Here is a 22,303-nt window from a genome sequence, read left to right as displayed (position 1 = left end):
TATCTTAAAAAATCATAATCAAACTAATCAAACAATCAATTTTATACTATATAATATATTGGTTTATAGATTTTTTTAATCTTTTACATATTGGTTATTTCTTTAATACGTAGCAATTTAGATATTTTTTAACTAATTATAATTTTATTTTCTTTAACATGTTAGAGGATCTATGTGAGGAATCGAGGAGGTCCATCTTTGACTTCGAAGAATATTGTGGATGTTGGCTTGAATTTGCTTGAATTTGTCTTATTTTGTTGAAGTTAGTTGTTGTTGAAGAATGTTATTTAAAGAATGTAATTAAATTTCTTAGAAAATGTTTGTTGAATATATTTTTTAAAATTGGTTTGTATTATATGTTTTATTTAGATGTTAGATGTTTTTTTAATATATATTGTGTTAGATGTTATTGATATATGTTTTATAGTTAGATGTTTCAACCTTATAAACTATAAACTAATTTTCAAATTTTAGGTCTTAGAGTAATTGATCGAATCGATCGAACTTGTTTGATTTTGCGTTTGTTCAATTTTTTCCGAAAATTTGATCCATTAGTCGATTTTATAGTGAAATTCAATTTGTTCAATTTTTTATCTTTTCAGATCGAACAAATATGAACCGACTATTTGTATAGTCTTACATAAGGCTCATGTCATATTATTTGGTCCTTAAGGTGAAACAAACAAATGAATGATGCGATATTTTTGTCTCACAAGAAGGCCATACCAAGGAAATATTGAAGAAGTTTAAAATTCTTTGATTGCAACCATGTGGAGTGAGTTATCAGAAGAAGGAAGATCCTAATTTATTTAAAAGCTTTATCGGAAGTATTGAGATACCTGACTTGTGCAAGACTCAATATTCTCTTTGCCATCACAGTAGTAAGTCGCCTCATGGAACCTCTTACTTCTACTCACTCGAACGTTCATAGAAGAATATTGCCTTACTTACAAGGTACAATTTATTTTGGGTTATTTTATCTTCCTTCTAGAGTGCTGCAATATGCAAGTCCAAGAATCTGGTCGCTTGACATAAAGAAGAGTGGCGATTAATTTTTTTATTTAAGTGTGATTGGATATCTAACTGAATTTATAATTTTTAATGAAATCTAAAATTTAATTTAGATTCATCAAAATTGATAGGTTTTGATCTATGAAATAGAATTGGATTTTGCATTACAGTTATACGCAAGGAAGGTGAGAGCACTCCTATGACCCTCATTAAAAGAACAACATCAATTAATTATGTTATCCTATTTTAGCTTTGACAAATAACCATTGATTTAATTTATTTATTACTATTTTTTCTTCTTTTCCTTCCTTTTTACTTAATTATTTAAGTTTTCTTAACACTTTTGACGAAAATTAAGGAGAGTCTCCCGTCATCTAATTAATTTGATATTTTATGAAAAAAGATTTAGATTAAATATTTTTTTTCCTTTCTGTTTCTTTGTGTTCTATTCCTAAAATTTTATTTTATTATATTTTCTTAAAATTATTTCTTGGATTAGGCATTTGTCATTTTTATTTAAAAAGCAAACAAAAACTCTTTACATTAGAAAATTTTCCAAAATTTTCAACACTTTTAGTAGAATTTTCGAAAATTCTCTCACTTCGGAATCTTGGAGAAAATTGTCACTTACATCTTCTTTAAAATCTCATTGTTGGTTGATTTTTCATTTACTTGCATTTCATAAACCTTTTAATTGTTTTATTTTTATTTTTCTTAAAGATCAAAGAAATCCTTTGATAATGAAATTTTTTCTAAAATCTCCAATACTTTTTGTAGAATTTAGAAATGTTCCTAACCAACGTATCTTCAAGATAATTGTCACTTACAACTTTCTTATCACTCCATCATTGGTTGATTTTTATTTACTTGCATAATTAAAATTAAATGCATATAGTGCAAGCAACTAAATATCATGATGCAATTTGGAAATTATTCATAATTTTATTTACTATACACTTATTTTATTTTGCACGTTTTTTTAGTTTTATATAAATAATATTCTTTTTGAAATAATATTTTAGATTCCTCCGAACACTTTTAAAAAGGTTCCATAATTATTTTCACTTAGGAAAATTTAGAAAAAAAATGTCACTCACAAAATTTTCTAAAAATTCCCTTTTTTAATTTTTTTGGTTCAACTTTTTCAACTAATAATTTTAATTTGACCACTTTTATTATTCTTAAATTACCATACCTTAAATAGTTTAATAAATTAAAAAAAAATGAACATAAATAGAAACTAGACGTGTGGCATTAAAATGAGCTAGAAAATATAATACCTCAACCTATTGGGCTTTGAATCCAAATCTTGTGGGCTAGAAGGAGAATAGAATCGGGCTTAATGGATGGATCGGGTCGGGTCAAGTCTAACCCATTTTCTCCTTCCTCTATTTTTTTGTTACACCCACTCATCAAAACGAAACTATTAAGGTGCCTACCATCAAAGTCGCAGAAGCCCTTCTTTCAGTCTAATTCTTCTCTCTCTCCCTACCTTCTTTCTCCCAAGAGCAGTCATCGTTGAACCGGAATTTCGAGGGGTTGCCGTTGTTCCTGTTGCCACTATCGGTTGTCGGTAACTAATGCTCGTCCTTGAACCTAATTCATGAGTGATTGTGCTGTTTCATGGGGTCTAAAATGCAAGCCATCATCACACTTTTTGACTTGTGAGTCTGCAACTTCTTGTACTTGTCAAGCTATTCGCCTGATAAGATTGTTGAAGGAACGACAATTGTCACGAGAGGAATTTGCGGAGATTTACATTAACAACAAGTCCGCACAAGCACTTGTTCAAAGTAAGGACACAAGACATCATTTCATTAGATAATGCATGGTCATGCAATCAAGCAATGTGCGAGGTTTACACACTTGGAACTAACGCTTGGTAAACAATTGCAGACGTACCCAGTCCCAAATTATGGAGGCTTGATTTGCAAAATGCCTTTCAATGGAGCTGTTCAGTGTTCACTGGATTTGGTCTTTCAAAATCAACAATGAAAAGCTGCCCATATGGATTTGATCTTTTAAAATTGAAGATGAGATGTGTGGGATCCATTTCTCCTGCCACTTCCTCTGCTACTACCATTATGTTTAGAATTACAAGTGTTCTTACTGAAATTAAGGTACATTGTGAGATGCATGTTCCTTCACTAATACCATTAAAGCTCACAAAAGATGGAGACTGACTCATCTTTGATGATTTGAATAAAACTCTTGTTTGCTTTAATCCACAAAATAGAATGCCCTGCAAACAAAAGACTTCTGGCCTTTCAAAACCCACCATTGGCGTTGCATATGTTGCGGCCTTTATATCTCCAAAGAAGTCGTCATAAAGGAAGAATGTTAGATTGTGGTGTAATTTTTAAGAAAAAACCGCAAGCTTTGGTTGTATTGACGCCTTGGTGAATGGTGATCGACTGCAATATCCACTGAAAAGGTATGGACTATTTTACTTTATCCTTAAGGCACATTAATTTGGATACCCTTCTTTTTCCTTCTAGTTTTGGACACTTACATAGAGGCATTTGAACTTCGAATTAGTGGCTCATGTTTATGTGTTTAGTTTCTTTGTTGCTTGATGATGCATAATATCTCGTCACGCACTGTTCTTCTGTAATTAGTGAAGGCTGGCTAAAAGGGACTTTAAAGAAGAAACAACCTCAAACCTCCAAATTTCAAAAGACTAAAGAAGAAATAAGATAGAACTTCGCCCATCAATCTTAACAAGTTTGTTCTACATCGGTCGAAGACCTGTCTCTTCCTAGCTAGTCTGATCAAGTTTAAGCATCATCTACATTCTAAAACATTCTGACTGAGGATGCACAACAGGTTTATTATACTAGTTGAAGTAAAAGTAATAATTAAAAAAATAAAAAGGATCGAACAAGATGAAACAGAAAGCCCATACTCGAACATCTGTCTTCTTTTGAAGAGCAAGAAGGTGATTTGATTGATCGAAAAGGCCAAAAGCAGGCAGAAAGGCCTTGGGCAAGGCTCTGTCCATTTTGCACAAGACCACCAGTTACAAGGAAAACACCCCAGAACATACATGCTATAACATAACAAGAAAATCAACACGCAGCAAAATCAAAACTTTCCAATCATTCCTGAAAACTCGCCCCTTGCATGGAAAAGCCAAAACCAGAATAAAAAAGCCGAGGAGACCATCAGCAGGAAAATCATCAACAGAAGAGAAGAAACCTGCAGACAACATAGCACGCACACACAGGCAGATGGGAGAGGATCCCAGAACAACTGGAAGCAGAGATCATTAAAATGCCATAAACGCAAGGCAACTCCAAAATGGAGAAAAAACTTGAACGTATGTCTAACTAAGACTTTTCAACAAGAAGAGGGTTTAAAACTCTGTGAATAGAATAGAGGAGGAGCAACATGTAGATAATCACACTGATGAATCCAACAACTAATGCTCCTTTTACTTGGTTGCAGTACTTAGTGACTTGGTCACAGATGGGCAGCCAACCTGCATTGGGATTTCCTTTCTTGCCCACATAAGCAATTGCCAGGGCCGCTGAAATGCTTGAGGTCAGCAACATGGTGAAAACCTTGTCAAAACAAGACTATCTGTAAGCAATTATTGTAGCAGATCCTCACGTTAGAAAAAGAAAAAAATACCGTTAAGGAATAATGCATAATTACCACATCCAAGGCAACAACTAATCGCCAGAGCAGGCTTTCTGATGGAAGAAACAGGAGCAAAAACCCATAGATGCTCACGATTGCATTTGCAATAACAAAGTACCTACGGCAAGTCTTCAGTCACACAGTATACATCATAAAATGGCAATTGCCCTTGCATGAAGGAAAAACAAAAATGTGATAACCGCGGTAATTATTTGAAGTTTGATGAACTCACTTAAAAGCTGGTGCATCGGAATATTTTGCTTCAAACGATAATGTCAAAACAGTAGTTCTCTCACGGCTTGAAGCCATTATAATTGCAGCTGAAAGTGTAGTGCCAAAGGCTATAAGTCTAAGCAGAAAGGTGCAGATCCTCTTGGTTTCGGCCATGGATATGCTACAATATGGAAGTTTGGGTATTCTGTAAAGGGAAATTGGAAATTCTAGAGAAGAATGGGGTTAGCACACGGAAATGAGACTAGGAAAGGGTAAGCTATGGGGGCTATATAGGGTGGTAGGAAGGCAGATGAGTGGTGGTGGACTTGGTACTCATGTTGAGTATTTTGTTAGTTGAAATCCTCAACTGTCACCCCCACCGCCCAGTAGAAAAATTTGTTCTACATTGGCTGCTGATGCAGATTTCACTTCCTTTGGATGTATGTGGTTAATGGTTGTTGTTGTCTTATGCAAGTCTATTTTCAGCAACGATACTGCCTGTCAGAGACTGCGATCCATGGATTTAAATTGAATGGCGGTTTCTTTGAAAACAGATTGAAAGTAGAAAAAACAGACGATGTTGTGAGAGTTAAAGGCATTAAATTATTCGCTATACCATAAGTCTACTTATTGATTTTGCTCTTTATGTTTTAATTAGCACCAAGTTATAAAATAAAAGTAAATTCATAGTTGATTAAAAATGCAGGTATTACTAAATGTAACATCAATTTTTATATACTTAATCTATGTAAAATTAGTAATTAAATTCCCACACAATTTGCTATAAAAGTAATCATCCATTGATACAGCTAAGGAGCTTTGAATGTATGTGTAAGGTGACATCACTTGTTGTTGGCAACCAAGATCTACACAACAGATTGCATTTTACTCCTGAAAATGGGAATAAAGCATGCCTCCTTGTAATTGACATGACTTTCACTAATTACTTACCCTTGCAACTTAAAAGCAACACTATTCAGCACTAAGTGTATACTCTATTGTATGATTATTAACAAGAAAGCTTTACGAGTTAATGTTAATTTCACATTCAATTTTGATAATTATTAGCACGTTTCCAGGTTTATTGAATAGTTAAATATCAAAAAGATTGGTCGGAACTTGGGCCGGACCTTCATACAAACTAACCACGCATTGGGTTCTCCACTCTCCAGACTATTGTTCCCCGTCATCAAATGGCCCGATACTGGGCTGCCCCAATTAATTTCTCAAAAATTATGGTTAGCATCGTAACGGTCAAAGTAGTTGACGGGGAATGTATTGTCCCCGAGTGAATGGATGGAAGCAAAATGTGAGAATAACAGATGACTGATTGACGGGGGAATCTTTACGCACTCCAAGTAGTTGCAACCTGAGACTGACTGGGTATGATAAGCTCTATTCCAGTAACCACTCCTTCAACCACTAGGAGAAAAGGAAACGGCGATTAAATGATGCATGTCCTTGTCATTTGCAAAAGTAAATAATAACAATTCCCTACCATATGTTACTCTTTTGACGTAAGCGTTAAAGATGGGTATCTGGCGTGGTGATGGCCATCTGCTGTAGTGTTTCTTGCATCAGACTCGATCGCTGTTATTAACCTCACTGATCTGATATCGAGCTGACTGAAAAGTCCACATATATATTAATTTATTAAACCACCGAATAGTGGTCTCTGGTGTCCAAAGAAGATTACAATTTTGCTTCTGCTTCCCACTTAAATAGCATTCGCTCTCCTTTATCTTGGTGATGCCTCCTTAACCTGATCATCATCATCATCATCAAATATATATTACCCTTTTTCATAGTTAAGACTTAAGATCAGTAGCCTTCTTGGCCTCAAAAATCTGTTTAGCAAATCAGTTCATTGCCTGAGCTGCGAGAGCCAATACCATGAGAAGAAAACCAGAAAAGTCGCACTTCTCGCTCTCCCTCGCCTACTGTGCGGGCAACGGTTGGTGGAAATTGCAGAGTCAAGTTTTGATGAGTACAAGTATTTATTAAAGTGTAAGGTGCACATTGAGTTGACCACCTACGGATTGCTTGGTGATATCTGTTTGGGTTGGAGGATATTCTCCAAGCAGCTTTGTGGCCCTTTTTGAGAGTTTAGACGACAGCCCAACAAAGCTCCAGGCTGCTACAATTGGTTCATCTCATCTGACTAAGCACATCACATGGGTCAGTGCACATAAAAAATTACTACACAACGATTCTGCAAATACAATCTTGTCTACAAAAAATAATCCACACATCATTATCACAACCCTCCATTTTTTATGCCATGATGAATAAACCACACCTGAAAATATTGTTGTCCACAAAAATTATATGTACAGTGCAAACAAAAGAAGATGGAGTGAGTTCATATGTCCAACATCTCATGCACACCTTCTTCTCTTTTTCCTTTTTATTTCCGCATTGTCTCGTCCCACATTTGTCGGCATAATTTTATTTCTTTTTTCTTTGTCGGAATCAAATCCCATGATTTCTTTTCATTATCCAACCCCAATAATTCTCTATTTGCAGAATTTCTGTAAAGATAATTATGATTTTCTCCTCGCCTTTTGGAAGAATTTCTCAAAACGTTTTTCTTACATTCTATTTACTTTTTGTTGTGTGTGTCCACCATATCTGATGGATTTGGTGGCTTTGACTAGAAACATTTAACCTTCTCAACTTTCGGATAAACTTAATTTGACAAGTCAATATTCACAGATTTGGAGTAACCAAGCATTGCGAGATTACTATTTTCTCTTTCTAAAACTCAAATTTTGATCATAGTTAGGATTAAATAACTCTCATTTATTACTTCAGAATTAAGTTTAAGGAAATTATAAATGTTTTTTTTTTTTTATATATAAGGGAATAAAAACTATAAAAATTAACTACATCATTGTAGGCCATGCAACACTCAAAATGTCTGTTAATAAAACTGAACTAAACCTAACTGGTGGAGAATAAAAAACATGTAACCCTAAAGATAGATTCTCAAGATAAGTGTGTGTCTAATCAACATACTAATTAACTTCACGATAAACGTGAGATATGATACAGTCTCAAGGCTATTGAAGTAGCTCCTTTATACACTTGAGTAGATGAGCGCTTGGATCCAAAGGGAAGCTCTGGTTCGTTACCTTTCGAATAGCAAGCAATGAATTTGATTCCACCTAAATTTTTCTGAAGCCCCTGTTCCAACGTAACTTTGATCCCTAAGTATAAAGCCTCAAGCTCTGCTATTCAGGAAAAAGAGATATCAAATTTATACGTAAAACTCACTATCCAATTTCCATTCTCATCTTTGATTGCACCTCCCATTACTGCCATGCTTAGTTATCCTTTTGCACTTCCATCAACATTAAGTTTTACATAAGAGTGTTTCGGGATTTCTTAAGCTATCAAGACTTTCTTCTTCATTTTGATATGATCTCTCCCTAAATTATCCCAAGTCTTTTTTGATTTGGTCCATATCTGTTGCCATGGATTGTGAGGCTGAACAAAAGAAGCATCGAAAATGGTTAAGTTCCTCCAGTACCATAAGAACCACAAAGTGTGAACAAAAATAGTACCCCGTGGTATTCTATCCATCATTCCATTACTCATCATATTTTTCAGCACTCAATGTTGTAGATCAAGGCTAAAAATATTACCATTATTTAGCTCAAGATTAATCTGCAACCATACGTTTTTTGAAGGACCATAATCTCTCACCACATGAAGTATGGTTTCAGCTTGATTACCACAATGAGGACAAGAAGTTAAGGTGCCTAGATTTCTTCTTGATAACCATGCTATCGTTGGTAGTGAATCATGCAAAGTTCTCCATATGAATACACACACTCCCCTTGAGCAGATAGATTCCCAGACATTCTGCCAATAATTTGCTTTTGGAAAATAGCAAGTCATTTCTAAATCATAAGCCGATTGCACTGAGAATATTCTAGTACTTGTTGGGAGACAAAAGCCTGTATCTTTCTCTTCATCAGTAGGATCTATCAGCATTGCTGCTATTAACAAAGTTATGTGGTGAAAGAGTTCAAGATCAATTTGTTTCAAATTTCAGCTTCCAAATTCATCACACTAGCTTGCTACAAGTTAACTTCCATGTCTGACAACTCCTTGGAAGCATATTTAACTAGTGAATCACAATTGAGCCAAGCATCTGTCCAAAATTTTGTTTGATGACCATTAGAAATATTTTTTCCCAAAACTTCTTTAAAACCAATATGCTTTTCATTATGCTTTTTAACACATGAGAATCAATTGACTTACCTTTCACCAACGTAAAATCTACATGACGAAGATATTTTTCCTTCAAGATGTCAACTCAAAAGCTCTTTTTTTTTTCTGCCATATACTCCAACCAAGTCTTACAAGTAAAGCTAAATTGAACTTCCTGGAGTCTCAAATCTGTAGACCCCTTCCTCTTTGAATGCACAAAGTTTGTCCCAACTTAATGTATGAATTTTCCTAGAATTTCCCATATGGCCCTATATAAAATTTTAAACGATCAATTTCTTGAATAGTAGTTTCAAGAAGAAAGGATGTTTGCATTAAATAAGATGCCATGGTGCTAGTTGCTGCTTCAAATAGTTAGATTTTGCCTACCACTGAAGGCTTTTTATTACTCCATTTTTCCAACCTTTGCCTTATCTCAACAACCAGCTCTGAGTAAGTTTCCCTTGTAATTCTTCCATGAATCATTAGTGTGCTAAGATACTTCCCTAAATCCTTTGTCAAAGGGATTTTGGTAGCATTACTTAGCAAATTAGCTTTTAAGCTGCTAATATTTGAAGAAACTAATAATCTTGACTTTGCTAGACTTGCTTTTTGCCCTGATCCCTTACAAAATTGATTAAGGATCTGTATCATAACCATCACTTGTTTTGTTGAAGCAACACCAAACAACATTAGATCATCTGCAAAACATACATGAGAAAGTGAAAGGCCTTTTCTTGTCAATCGTAGCAGCTACCATCTTCCCATGTTCATTGCATTTTCAATTAAGTGTGATAGTTTCTCCAAACAAAGCACAAAAAGATAGGGTGATAATGGGTCACCTTGTCGAATACCTCTTTGAGGAGAAAAGAAATTTGACAGCTTGCCATTCCAAATAATGGAGAAAGTAGGAGTTCTAACAATGAACATAATAAAATTCACCCATGCAGAAAGGGAAAACCAATTTTCTTCAGCACTTCCTACAAAAAATTCCATTTCAATCTATCATAGGCTTTCTCCAGATCTATTTTTATTACCAGTGCTCATTCATTTCTTCTCATCATTTTCATTGTATGAATAGCTTCCTAGACTATAATTATGTTGTTTGTGGCTTGTCTTCCAGGAATAAAGCTGCATTGGCTCTTGCTAATAATGTCACTAAGTAAGGGTCTTAAGCAGTCCATTAATACTTTATGATGATTTTTAACATAATCAGGCAAAGGTTAATTGAGCAAATTAGGTAATCTTTTTAGGGCTTTCTACCTTAAGGATAAGAGTTATTAATGAGATTCAATTCAATGGGAAAAGAACCAGAGTTATATGCCTCTTGTACCAACCTGACTATATTAGAGCCTATAGTAGTATAATTTTTTGGTACAAAATCGTAGGAAACCCATCAAAATCCAGTCTTTTATTTGGGTTCATGTCAAACAAAGCTCTTTTGACATCTTCATGGTTAATAGGCTTAGAGATTTTAGTTAATATAATGTCATTTAGTCTCCAATGTGAGCTTGTTGAAAGAGATTCATGCACTTCATCATCCACATACAATTCACGAAATAACAGTAATACCATGTTTTTCTACTTCGATAGGATCATAGCACCAAGTATCATCCTATTTTTTGAAAGCTATAATCTGTTTCCTCTTTTGTCTTCCTTTATACACAACATGATAGAATTTGGAGTTGACATTCTCATGTTTCAGCCAGTCAAGCTTTACTTCCTGCAGCCACATGATTTCTTCTTGATAAAGGACTTGATTATACTCCTCCACCAATGAAACCTCGAGATTCTACCAAAAAATGATTAAGACCTTTATCCAGTTAAGATTGAATTCCTTTAAATCGTGCTAGAATCCATTTCTTTCTCTTATAAATATTTCTATAAGACTCATATTTCCATTTGTCTAAGGAAATCGCTAAATCCTTTAAAGCTATAAGGATATTTGTTCCATCAGTTTTCTAATTATCCTTAATAAAATTTTCAAAATCTGGGTGAGACATCCAAGATAATCCAAACCTGAACCGTTTATTAAGTTGAGATCTTTGGGCAGTATTTTGACAATGTACCAGAATGAAGTGATGATTTGAATGGGTTTGGGGCAGATTTAAGACTTAAGCATGAGAAAAAAGGTCGCACCAAGCTTCATTCAAAATTGCCTTATCCAATTTTACTTTAGTATAATCCAAACCATCTCTTTTATTACACCAGGTAAATTTAAGACCCGATGCACTCAGATTAAAGAAATTGCAGTAGTTCAAATAGTCACTTATTTGATTGCATTTGTTTAAATTTATACTTTTCCTTCTTCTCTTCTCATTTCGAGAAGTGACTTGATTAAAGTCTCTTACTACCATTTACAGTAAGTCATGTAATTCACTAACCAAACATAATGATCTCCATAGACGTTTCCTTTCTTATGCAATAGGGCTCCTATAAACTATAATCAATATCTAATTATTCTTTGAAGACTTCACCAATATATGTATCAATTGTGAAGAAAAAGCAAGTATTTTTAATTCAATTATACCTACATCCTATGGAATCCAAATAACTCTCGAAAAACCATTTGCTTCAACTCGAAAATAATTAAGGAGTTCAATATGATGGCATACCTGATCAGCTTTGTCATCCAAAATCCTGGGTTCTAATATAATTACAATATGCAACTTGTGGATTTTGATCAAGTTTCTCACATTTCTAACACATCTCCAAGAGGTAGCTCATCTCACATTCCAACTTAATACATTATACATCAAAAGATAATGATTAATGGATGTAGAAATCAACATAAACTGAAATACCAAAATTCTGAAAGGTTAGAATATTAGCATGATTAGTCTTGCATAATGTCATCCTCACTTTCTTCCAACTCCATATCCACTGATGTGGTGATCACATTAGTTCTGGTATAGTTAACATCATCTATTACAATGGTTGATCTCTCCCTTGCAACCCTGTTAATACCGATAATAATCAGTGGATCTCTTATAATTCTTTCCCAACATTGTCCAATTAACTTCTTGATTTGGTTAGGAAAGAATTGTAATAATCGGGGCTAATTCTTATCGTGGTGGTTTAGCTATCTCCAGCATTTCTATTGTGTTTTGATTCCCTTTAGTTGCCATCACATTGGTCTCATCTGGTAAAATCGATTTCTTCTTATATTAGATCCTTTTACTGTTCACTAAAGATGTCTCTAATGAAGTTATTTTAAGGGCCTTGGCTCCTTTTAGCTTTGCGGGAGTTTGATCCCTATTAGAAGCATATACAACTGCTTGAAAAGATTCTTTCAAGGTTTCTTTATCTTTCAAACTGACAATATTCTTCATTGGTCTGCTAGACCCTTGCTTCGGAATTTCACATTCCAAGATTTTAGGAATAAATTCTTCTTCACTTAAATTAGCTTCTTCCTCATCCAATATATAGAATCGAGATCCTGACTTAGCCACCACTTTGGAATTTCCTCTTGGATTGGCATTCTAGGTGTAGTTTTAATACCTTTCTCTATCCGATTCCGACTATTTCTTCTATAAGTTTTCTTCGCTACCATCCATGGACCAAATCTCGATGATTCATAATCTTTTTCAAGGTTTTTTTATCCTCCGCCAGTTCTTTCGCTTGTTCCTCCAAATAACCCTTATGCTCCCTTTGCTTTTTTGGACACAATTCTACATTGTGACCAACCATACCACAATGAAAGCGTAGCATTCTTAGTTTGTCATGCTTTATCTTTTGCCATCTTCCTCTTATGTGAACCTTGGGTACTAGGGGTTTGGTGAGATCGAGTTCTACGCACATTCTAGCAAACTGACCTTTCGTAGCATGAGAAGTATTTCGATCCACCTTTAACGTTTTGCCTAGTTTGTTTCCAATCCTTGTCAAGACCTTTCTATCATAGAATTCTAAAGGATGCTTGGTACTTTGATCCATGCTACTACTGAATCAATGGAAGTTTCATCAAACCTAAATCTTGGTGTCCACTTTTTAATCATAAGGTAATGATCAACAACAATCCAAGGTTCTTCTGACAAGGCATGATTATAATTGGATTTTTTAGCGAATTGGAAGCAGTAAAACCCATTATATAAGTTAATTGCTCGAAAATCTCCTTTTAATGACCAAAGTTGCTTCACTCTATTACATAGTTTTGTGTAACTGATGTCTCTCCTTAACAACTGTACAATAAAGGTTTTCCTCCAAGGCTTTTTAATCCTTTTCTTCTCTTCTTTGGCCAGACTAATGTAGGGTTTTTCTATCTCTATTTCAATATTGTTGTCGTTCGAATCTAAATCCTTTGTAAATAGACTTTCTTATTCTGAATTCATAAATGTTGAAGTATCATTTTTTTAGTACAATAATTTATTGTAGAAGATCTATATTTAAAATTTTGAATTTAAAAGATAATAAATTTTTAAAAGAAATATTTAAATATTTTACGATCTTTTAATTATATGATACTCACAAAAAGCAAATATTCATAAAGTTGTTACTTATTTATTATCCTTAATTATATATATTGACTTGTGAGTAATTAGAACAATCAAACTTAGACAAAATAGCTTTTCTTTATCTTTAAAAGCAACGAGAAAATTACTTATTAAATTTTGCTTTATATCCTAAACAAATGTATGTTTGGTTTCCTTATTACAAGGAGACATGACTGTGCTTCTATAGGCTTTACGCATGGAAGGCCAACAAAACAAAGATGAATGCTATGAACATGGGTATTCTTTTAGTAGGGTCAATAATTAACATTTCTCCTTGTTCCTATGAACATCTCAATAGCCCACCTGTCATACTCCTATTTGTCTGAAACTGACCAAGATTTATCCGACAAGGACAATGTCACCACGCCATCACTTGGGGAACTTGCTTACATCTTTCCACTTCCTCGAAATAAGAGTTCTTTTGTCTTTTACTTTTCACCTATTCCTAAGGTTACAACAAACCCAAACTACTTTTTAAAATATTATTAAATAAAATGGATGGACAGTTTTTTATTTTAATAAATTTATAAATGATTTTTTATGAAAATAAGTAGATTATTATTTTTTTAAATATTTCAGTGAGATTTTTAAATTTTTTAGTAGCAGAACGCCTGTTATTTATTATTTTTTAAATGATATTTTTAATTAGATATAAAATAGTTTTTTATAATACATAAAATGTGATTGTCAAATCAAGTGTTAAGACACGTGTCAGGTACCCAGTGGTTAATGGTCTTTTCAGTCTACTAGTGATAACCGCAAGAGTGAAAAATCACGAGCCTTGCGCGACACGTGTGACGATTTTAGAACACTGTCCCTTCTAAACTCCAAAATTCCATTTTCATGTGGCTTTCCTTTGTTTGGAGTCTCAAAAATTGGTGCGATTTTTTTCAGGGACTGTTCTGGAAATTCATGTAGTAACTGCCGAATATGAATACTTTTGGTCTATTTAGCGAGTTGGGGGAACTGGGATGATCGCGTGGTTTGATCTGAACCATACAAGTGCCTGGCAACAATTGACTGTTACTTGAAATCATTAGCCTATCAGGGGCCTCTACCGAAAAAATCAACGTCGACGTGCCGCGAAATAACTTACTTAGGTTTTTTTTTCTATTACGAAACGCCCCTTTTCCACGTTCTTGAAATGCAAAGCAAAACAATCTTATTTTATGAATTGTCCTTATAATTAGTATATAGTGGATTGTTTTGGGAAATATTATGTTAAGTATTCTTGTTGTAGTTATTTTTTGGGGACATATTTATCATACTTTTCTTTTCTCTTCTTTTTGAGATCTCAAGATATTCTTTGAAAAGGATAATCGCAATTAAGGCAAGCATGACATGTTAAAGTTATTTCTTTAATACTAATTATTACGACTTTTGCTTTTTGAATAGGGTTTGAGATTTGACTAGGTCTCGCAAAAGTTCCTCCCTCATAAAGGACTATTCGACCATCTAAATTAATGAAATAGTACAATCGTGTCGTGTATACGAAGTTTAAACATTACTTGTATATATATATATATATATATTCTATCAATTTTTTTTGTCACAATACTTCACGTTTTAGAGTATTATAAAAGGATCAAATAATGGCATTTGTAATTGTTGTAACTTGGTATTGGGTAATTGCTATTTCCTTTTTTTTAATAAAAAAAACTAAAAAGTTGTTAAAGTCAACCTATGGATTAACGGAAGTATTATGTTTTGGTTTTATACTTGGTTTACCACTAGCACAAGTGCACAACCATATTAATTATTACACGCATTAATAAAAGTCGTAAGCATTTTTAATAAAATATTTGAACAATAGATGCTTGTTTTTTTTTAAAAAAAAATAGATTCCAATTTTCTTTTTTATTTCAAATAAAAATAAAAATGATTCTTCAAAATAACATAAAAAAGTGACTGAAAAGGGAAAATAATGAAAAGTGAGAGGATATTTTTGATAAAAATAATCACAACCAAAGAAGAATTTTTTCAACGGGCAAGAAGGTATTTGCCGTTGCTAAAAGACCAAGGTGGGTATGGTTGCCGCGTAAATGTTCGAAATTACCATCAACTAACTGGCAATCTCCCTCTTGTATATAAATGCCGTCAAAGACCAATTTTTTCTCATTAATTCTCTCACTTTCTCTCCAACTTCCCATCCAAGAAATTAAAAAAAAAAACAAAAAAACCCGTTCTTCTTTGCGCTTCTCCAGAGGCCTTTGAATCAGATTGCTTATCCCCAGCCATGAAGAAATCCGGGCTCTTCGCTGCTTCGGTCGCTGCCGCATCTGCTACTGCCATCTCTGCTTCCTCTTCTCCTTCTTCCCCCAATTTTGCTTGTAACTCCAATTTTCAGTTTTCTAGCGAGGTAAAATCTTTGAACTCAATTCTCGGTTGTTTTGTTTTTACTCTTTGCTTTAGATGAATACTGGGTTTCTCTTCTTTTTCCCTTCATTTTTGGAGAAGTATTTGTCCCCTAGGGGGTTTGCCCTGTTTGGTTGCCAAGAAAATAATGACCAAGAATTCGTGATTTCAATCATCAAGTTTACGATTTTCAATTTTTTTATTTTGGCTTCGTTCTTGGAATTGTTCCAATTTAAACTTTTGATCTTTCTGGTTTTCTGGCCTTTCCCTGTCTGTGAAATTCTCAAATATTTTAATGATTACTTTGGTATTAAACTATCAATCTTTTTTTTTTCTTTCTGTTGGTACTTAGAAAATGAAATCAATCACCTCATCTTTTTCTTCTAAATTTTTATTTTTCAATTTAAAGATACTGTTATCATCAATAAATAACATGAGTGAGTTTGTGTAATTTTACAGGATAAGAAAGAACATGAAAGTTCTGCGATCAAGAAATCACCTTCAAAGGATAAATTTGCACCAAGGTTTGATGGTTTAAGGTTCATTGAGACTTTGATCACTGCTCACAGGTGAAAAGCTTGGTTAACACAAGCTTCAATTTTACCAGATGAAGACTCTTTATTATTTGACCTTTTTGCCTTTGGTAGATTCTCAAGAAGAGAGAGATGAATTGTAATGTGTCAGGGTTTCTTAGTATTAACTATATGAAAAGTCCCTTTTTGATATGCAGGACTTTCTTTTTTTTTTTTTTTTCCATTTTGGATAAAAAAGGATGTACATGATTGAGGTTCTCTCCTCCTAAATTGGTTGGTTAATGCTCTGTTTAAAAAGGAAAAAAAGATAAGGGATGCCCAAGGTTGTGAAGGGTAGTTCTGGTGGCATGTGATGTGATGGGATATGAGGAAATTGGATTACGAATTGCAAATTCTCCATAAACCTTTTAAGCAGCATTCACGTTTAGCCGTTTTAAGCTGGGCAAGCCTGTTCAGTGTTGCTGTTGCATTCCCTTTTTGGGTGAAACTGTTCAAGTATGGTTGTGTTAAACCATTTTTAGGTGGAAGTGGGTTTTGAATGTTAAAAAAGATCCCCAAATGAGAAAACAGAATTGTGAGCGAGTTTGTTAAGCGACTCCTACTCGAAATTTGTCTGGTTGAATCTACTCCACATTGATCTTGAGCCAACCTCGTGCCAACTACTCAAACCTAGCTGCCTATGCTGGAAGAGTTTTTGGCAACCGAACCTTCACATCCAAACCCAAAAATATGAAAAAGTTCTGCACTTGCTTTAGCTTTTTGTGTTTTTCTAATTCTACTTGACACTTCATCCAACTCGGCTTGTGATTTGCTGAAGCACTATTCCTCACTTTCAAAAGCACTGGTTAAATTGCAGTGCGGTTGTAGAATGATATGTAGTTTGGTTCACACTTGACGTCCACATTATGGAACTATTTCGTTCACCACTTACCACCATGATATCCACTTAATGGGCTATAAAAGAGATTTTTTTTACAAGCTTTTTGCACATTCTTTTTTCTGTGGCTTTGCTGCTGTTGGTGTTCCCTTTCTTGTTTGATTGCGATGTTGATTTTCTGAGTCGCTCCTTTCGGTGAGTCGTGAGGGAACTTTCTTTACCCCTTTCGCACAACTTTTTCTCTATGATGAAGTATGCTTTTTGTTTTTCTTTTGAATCTGTAGCCTAAAACTACGACTTATCTGTATCAGAGAAACGGACATAACAGTGAAAAAGAATTCAATTTGATTCCCAAAACTAAGGGTTGTGGATAAAATGACTATCTCAGATGGTTGGACTATCAACATGGCACGCCATGTTGGGTTTTATTTATTTAACTCTGCTTCCAAATTTTAACGTTTCAATCCAACAAGCCTTGCACGCAAGTGAACTTGGAACAACTGGATCCATGTTCCAAGTCAGAGAAATACTTAATTACTACCATTCAATGGTGTCCTTTGGCTTGTTCTTATCCGGTTAAATGCTTAAAGACATTAAATGGGACTAAGATTTTATGGGATTTTATTGTGGAAAAAGAAAAGAAGATGCAATTTTAATTGAAGTGATGGCAGGTTAAATTAAGGTCCTTTCATTTGACTTGACAATGACGCAAAATGTGTTACACAACATCATCCATTACATGATAACACTATGAAGAGAATGATAAGTTCCAAGAATCGGCACACAACAAATACATGTATTAACGAAAGCAATATGAAGAGAAGGTAGTACCATCAAAGCAGTCATACTAAATGGGAAAAAAATATGTACATAAATAAATCATAACAACTAACATGTTGTTGTGTACACATATTCAATCACTCCACTTGTACCCAATATAATCCCATGGAATGTTTTTCTCCCCCTTTTTTTCCATTCTTCACTTTAGGATAGATATTGGCTACGAGGACTAGGACTCCTTGCGGCATATACTTTGCCCATTATTACCTTATCCTGAAGTCTCCTTAGTCCGACATGATTGAGCTGAAGTCAAGGTGGAACCCCATTTCTTTATTAGTGCAGAGATACAGATGATCAAGGGCAGTCTTCCTGTGGATTTGGATTATGGGTGAAGATTATATTGGAAAAGGTTGGAAAGTGACTGGTATACGAACGCAAATCCTCTGCCTCCAAAGCTTGCCCCACATTACAAGACTTTGTCACGTTAACGTTTAACTTAACAGCAAGTTATAGTTAAAGGAGTTTTATTTTTTATATTTTTAAAAAATCACAATATATTGGAAAAAAAATTAAGCTTAAATCCTTTTACAAAGAAGTTGTAATAGAGACTAGAGATGACTGCGTTTTCTTCTCATTTTCTCAGATTTACAATTTTTATCAGTGTTGATAATTGATTAAAAAAAAAACTTGTACAGAGATTTGAATGAAATTGAATAACATTTCTTTATTCTAATTTTTTAGCAAATAAATTTAGGGTGTGGGATTTAACTATTATTATGGCACCCAAATGAACAAATCTTAAACTAGTTACTGAATCTTTTGTTACAACATTATCATGAGAAGATCAAACCCAGAACCCTCACTTCCCTTTGCTTCCCATTTCTTTGCCTTTCATTTCGTTCACAACGCTTTTATTTGCATGTAATCAAGTAGAGCTTCTTCTGGTGATTTGCTTGTTAGCATTCACCTATTAGCTAGTTGTGTTAAAGCGATGGGCACCATGTATTTGATGAATATCAATGGTTAGTGATATTTTCGATAATTGTCTGATTGATGGATCATGAACACGTAGAGGCTAGTAACAATTGGAATAGAGGTTTTTAAAAGACTTAGATGCTGTGACGGATGCTTCCATAGCCAAAATTTACTTCTTCTCGCTTAATGTCAAAAGAAGGAATCTCCAGTTTTCCAATACTTTATCCACTTCAATCCACTGAACCTAGTTCCCAACACACAACCACAAAAATCTCAAACCTTCACAGGCGAACATCACTTTCGGAAATATCTCAAACATTAAGCAGATGGTGCCAGGCAAACATCCAAGAATGTTTCAAGCCTCTTGTCTGAATTTCAAACAAGTTCACAGCCAAAAAAAATAACATAGTCTTTTCACTCAAGCTAGGAATTTAGTTTATGCACAAACAAACAGATTATATATGCTTTATAGAATCATACTCTTAGGATATTTTAATTAAACAATATCAACCACAGCTTACAAAATAGTAGATAACATCGCCTGAAAACCAGACCTTTTTAAAAAATCGTACTCAGACAAGAGGAAAATGGATTAACAATGAAAAAAGGCAGAGTGGCTGTCCACATTTTGTCTTTCAGAACAACTGAAATAGCAACACTAGGAATCCAGATGTGAGCATCAGCAATGTAGGCCTAGTGACCACCACACCACTTTTTTGGGTTGGTGGTTCAGAACATTGGAGACCTTGTTTCCCCTCACGGCACATATTGGCAAAGAGGCCAGGTGGGTATTTTCCATACAAATTTATGTAGCTGAACATGGTTGAAGCACAATCAGTGCTGAGGTCATTCAGTTTATCCGCGAAAGGGCAAGCGAATTCCTTGAGAGCTTGACAACAGCCTTTGGCTGGGTACTCGGGTCCTTTGCACATGCTTGTGATGATTGTGTAGTTCTTGTGCTCAAAGTCTTCAGAGCAAGCTGCAGGTTGATTGCATTACATATCATATTAGTTTATTTTTCAATGCTTACAGAGAGCTTTGACGCATGTTCCATATAATCTGTATATTTCTACAGAGGAAGGCAGAGCAATGAAGACTATATATACTACTATTTATCTACGGCAGGATATATGCAAATTGAATCCTTCTAAATTCTAATTCAGGAAGCACCTTGAGGAAACTAGTTTTCTCGAATTTCCATCATGTTTAACCCTTCTGCCGTTGGACAATGAGTTTCTTGGCTGTGGTAGTACAGAAAAGAACCTAACATCCCATGTTATATAAGTTTCTTGACCTCAAAAGTCCAATCCTTTCGTGAATGAGTTGTCTTTTTAACTTTCAAGGGTAAAATCGTGAGACTCAAAGTATCATTTTTTTTTTTGAAATTTCTCAAAGCATCAAATTAAGTAAACTATTTTTATTCATAAGATGTATCTGTCATTTAAAATATTGCATGCTTAATTTTAAAAATAACGGTAAAAAATTTTTTTAATTTTCATGCACTCGAACATTTAACTTATTAATTGATGTATGATCTTTTTACCTTTTCATTTTTTTTTTTTTGGGATTATGTTCATTACATTTGACGAAAACTAGAAGAAAATGAATGTGACATTGGGGGGAAAAGGAAAGCAAAATGGTCATATGAAGATCTTTCAAATCCAAAGCCTCAATGCCATATCAAATTTAATGAAGAAAAAGGCAAATGACAAAAGCAACTTAGACAATACAAGGCATTTAAGCACAATAATCGGATGAATATAGAAAGTAAATACAATTTCAGACACGAAGATTTTCTTTCTTTTTTATTTTTTATTGTTCATAAAAAATGAAACATACCCTTTTTGGCCTGAAGGAGGTAACGTCCAGTACTTCCATGGGATTCAATGGCACCATCTGCAAATTAAACAGTGACTAAATGTCATGTTGAATCAAAATATTTAAGAAAACAAAAACATTGCTAATATGCTTAAGAATTCAAAGGAATAGGTAAGAATGGACAAAGAAGAACAAATAAATGGGAGAATTACTTGAAATGTGGATGGAAGAAGAGGCAAATCCAGATAGAAGGAAGAAGAAAATAAGACACACGAAGCTTTGATTTAAAGCCATTTCTTTCCTCTTCTTCTCTTTTTTTTCTTCTTATATTTGGAGACCTATAATATGATCTCCTAAGGCAATTCTACCTCCCTTCTCTTCCTTTCTCTCCTTCGGTTTCGTTTGTTGGTTTCACCAACAAAGAGAAAGAAAGAAGAGAAGAGGAAAAGAGGAAAAAGTTGCAAAATTGTTGGGACAGTATTTATGGCCTTCGGAAACAAAGCCAGTCAGCATGTTGATGTTAAAAACGTAAACGTAAGCCAGAAAAAATAGGGGGAAAATATAGTAAAGAATAAGGAATCCAGTAGAATAATATACTTGAAAACGTTCAAAAACCAAAGCCTTCTTTTTTTTAATTTTGTTTTCTTGCCCTTTTTTCTTTTTTGTTTTGCTTCATTACCCCTTTTTTTCAATTTTTTCTTTTATTTTCTTCTTTTTTGAGATAAAAAGATCAAAGTACCCATACAATAACTCTTAATTAGAAACCTAAACCGTGTAATCAAAATATTATAAATTATAGGTTACTGCATTATCTCATTTATAAATAGTAACATGTAAGTGCAACAACTAGTCCCAAGAAAGTATTTCTTTGTTATGGCTATAGAACAAGACAAAAGCTAGGGAAGAAACGTCTTGGCTCTTGGCTCAGTTTTTTAATCAATTAATTAGTCACTGACCCGCATTTGTTCATTGACAATATTGTTTGAAAGATGTTTTGGGTAAGGGAAATAATTTTATATATTTTTATTTTAATGTTAAATTCAGCAACAACGTTATCGTTTTCTTGATATTTAAAGCACAGTACTTATTAAATACTTTGGGTAACAAAAACTACATACAATATATGTACCATTTCCACCGGCATGTGCATGTGAGTATACAAAAGCTATATACAATATATAACAAAAATGTTAATGTTCATTTGGAATCAGACATTGAATTTATACAAAACCAGCTAATTATAATATTTACATCATATGTGCAAAAATTTATGCAATATCTTCTGGATTTATTGACCATTTTGTGCAAAAAATTATTCTTCACATTAGTCCAAGGAATTCCAAAAAAAAAAATATTTATGCCGAAATTGTTTTGGGCTTGACCCAATAGCCAGA

General features: G+C 34.0%; 3 protein-coding genes across 4 annotated transcripts; 1 reads left to right on the top strand and 2 right to left on the bottom strand.

The window, feature by feature from the left end:
* Nucleotides 1-3,913: 3,913 nt before the first annotated feature.
* LOC18608705 (CASP-like protein 1C1) lies at nucleotides 3,914-5,222 on the bottom strand. Its single transcript, XM_007043531.3, has 3 exons — nucleotides 4,886-5,222; nucleotides 4,669-4,771; nucleotides 3,914-4,574 (listed from the first exon to the last, which is right to left on the bottom strand). The coding sequence occupies exons 1-3, from the start codon at nucleotides 5,038-5,040 to the stop codon at nucleotides 4,341-4,343; spliced, it is 492 nt and encodes a 163-aa protein (XP_007043593.1). The 5' UTR covers nucleotides 5,041-5,222; the 3' UTR covers nucleotides 3,914-4,340.
* Nucleotides 5,223-15,684: 10,462 nt separating this feature from the next.
* LOC18608704 (uncharacterized) lies at nucleotides 15,685-16,651 on the top strand. Its single transcript, XM_007043530.3, has 2 exons — nucleotides 15,685-15,930; nucleotides 16,386-16,651. Exons 1-2 carry the CDS (start codon nucleotides 15,808-15,810, stop codon nucleotides 16,497-16,499), a joined length of 237 nt encoding a protein of 78 aa, XP_007043592.1. The 5' UTR covers nucleotides 15,685-15,807; the 3' UTR covers nucleotides 16,500-16,651.
* Nucleotides 16,652-19,558: 2,907 nt separating this feature from the next.
* On the bottom strand, nucleotides 19,559-21,354 carry LLG3 (LORELEI-LIKE-GPI ANCHORED PROTEIN 3). 2 transcript variants are annotated; one of them, XM_007043529.3, is made up of 3 exons: nucleotides 21,122-21,354; nucleotides 20,931-20,987; nucleotides 19,559-20,070 (listed from the first exon to the last, which is right to left on the bottom strand). In XM_007043529.3, exons 1-3 carry the CDS (start codon nucleotides 21,201-21,203, stop codon nucleotides 19,727-19,729), a joined length of 483 nt encoding a protein of 160 aa, XP_007043591.1. In that variant the 5' UTR covers nucleotides 21,204-21,354; the 3' UTR covers nucleotides 19,559-19,726. The 2 variants fall into 2 exon arrangements, 1 of the variants encoding a protein (XP_007043591.1); XR_016024689.1 differs by lacking the exons at nucleotides 20,931-20,987; nucleotides 21,122-21,354 and adding an exon at nucleotides 20,262-20,383 and having other exon boundaries at nucleotides 19,934-20,070.
* Nucleotides 21,355-22,303: the final 949 nt, after the last annotated feature.

The sequence above is a fragment of the Theobroma cacao genome, chromosome 2, assembly GCF_053813885.1.
Source record: "Theobroma cacao isolate CCN51 chromosome 2, ASM5381388v1, whole genome shotgun sequence".
Classification (NCBI taxonomy): Eukaryota; Viridiplantae; Streptophyta; class Magnoliopsida; order Malvales; family Malvaceae; genus Theobroma; species Theobroma cacao.
This window is presented reverse-complemented; position numbering and strand designations above follow the sequence as displayed.

Bases quoted from the DNA above. Each gene is read 5' to 3' on its own strand.
- LOC18608705 (XM_007043531.3), bottom strand. From the start codon at position 5,040: ATGGCCGAAACCAAGAGGATCTGCACCTTTCTGCTTAGACTTATAGCC. The intron at 4,772-4,885 runs GTGAGTTCATCA...GACTTGCCGTAG, and splicing joins TCCGATGCACCAGCTTTTAA to GTACTTTGTTATTGCAAATG. The intron at 4,575-4,668 runs GTAATTATGCAT...TGTTTTGACAAG, and splicing joins TAGTTGTTGCCTTGGATGTG to GTTTTCACCATGTTGCTGAC.
- LOC18608704 (XM_007043530.3), top strand. From the start codon at position 15,808: ATGAAGAAATCCGGGCTCTTCGCTGCTTCGGTCGCTGCCGCATCTGCT. The intron at 15,931-16,385 runs GTAAAATCTTTG...GTAATTTTACAG, and splicing joins ATTTTCAGTTTTCTAGCGAG to GATAAGAAAGAACATGAAAG.
- LLG3 (XM_007043529.3), bottom strand. From the start codon at position 21,203: ATGGCTTTAAATCAAAGCTTCGTGTGTCTTATTTTCTTCTTCCTTCTA. The intron at 20,988-21,121 runs GTAATTCTCCCA...TTTAATTTGCAG, and splicing joins TTCTTCCATCCACATTTCAA to ATGGTGCCATTGAATCCCAT. The intron at 20,071-20,930 runs GTATGTTTCATT...ATCAACCTGCAG, and splicing joins CCTCCTTCAGGCCAAAAAGG to CTTGCTCTGAAGACTTTGAG.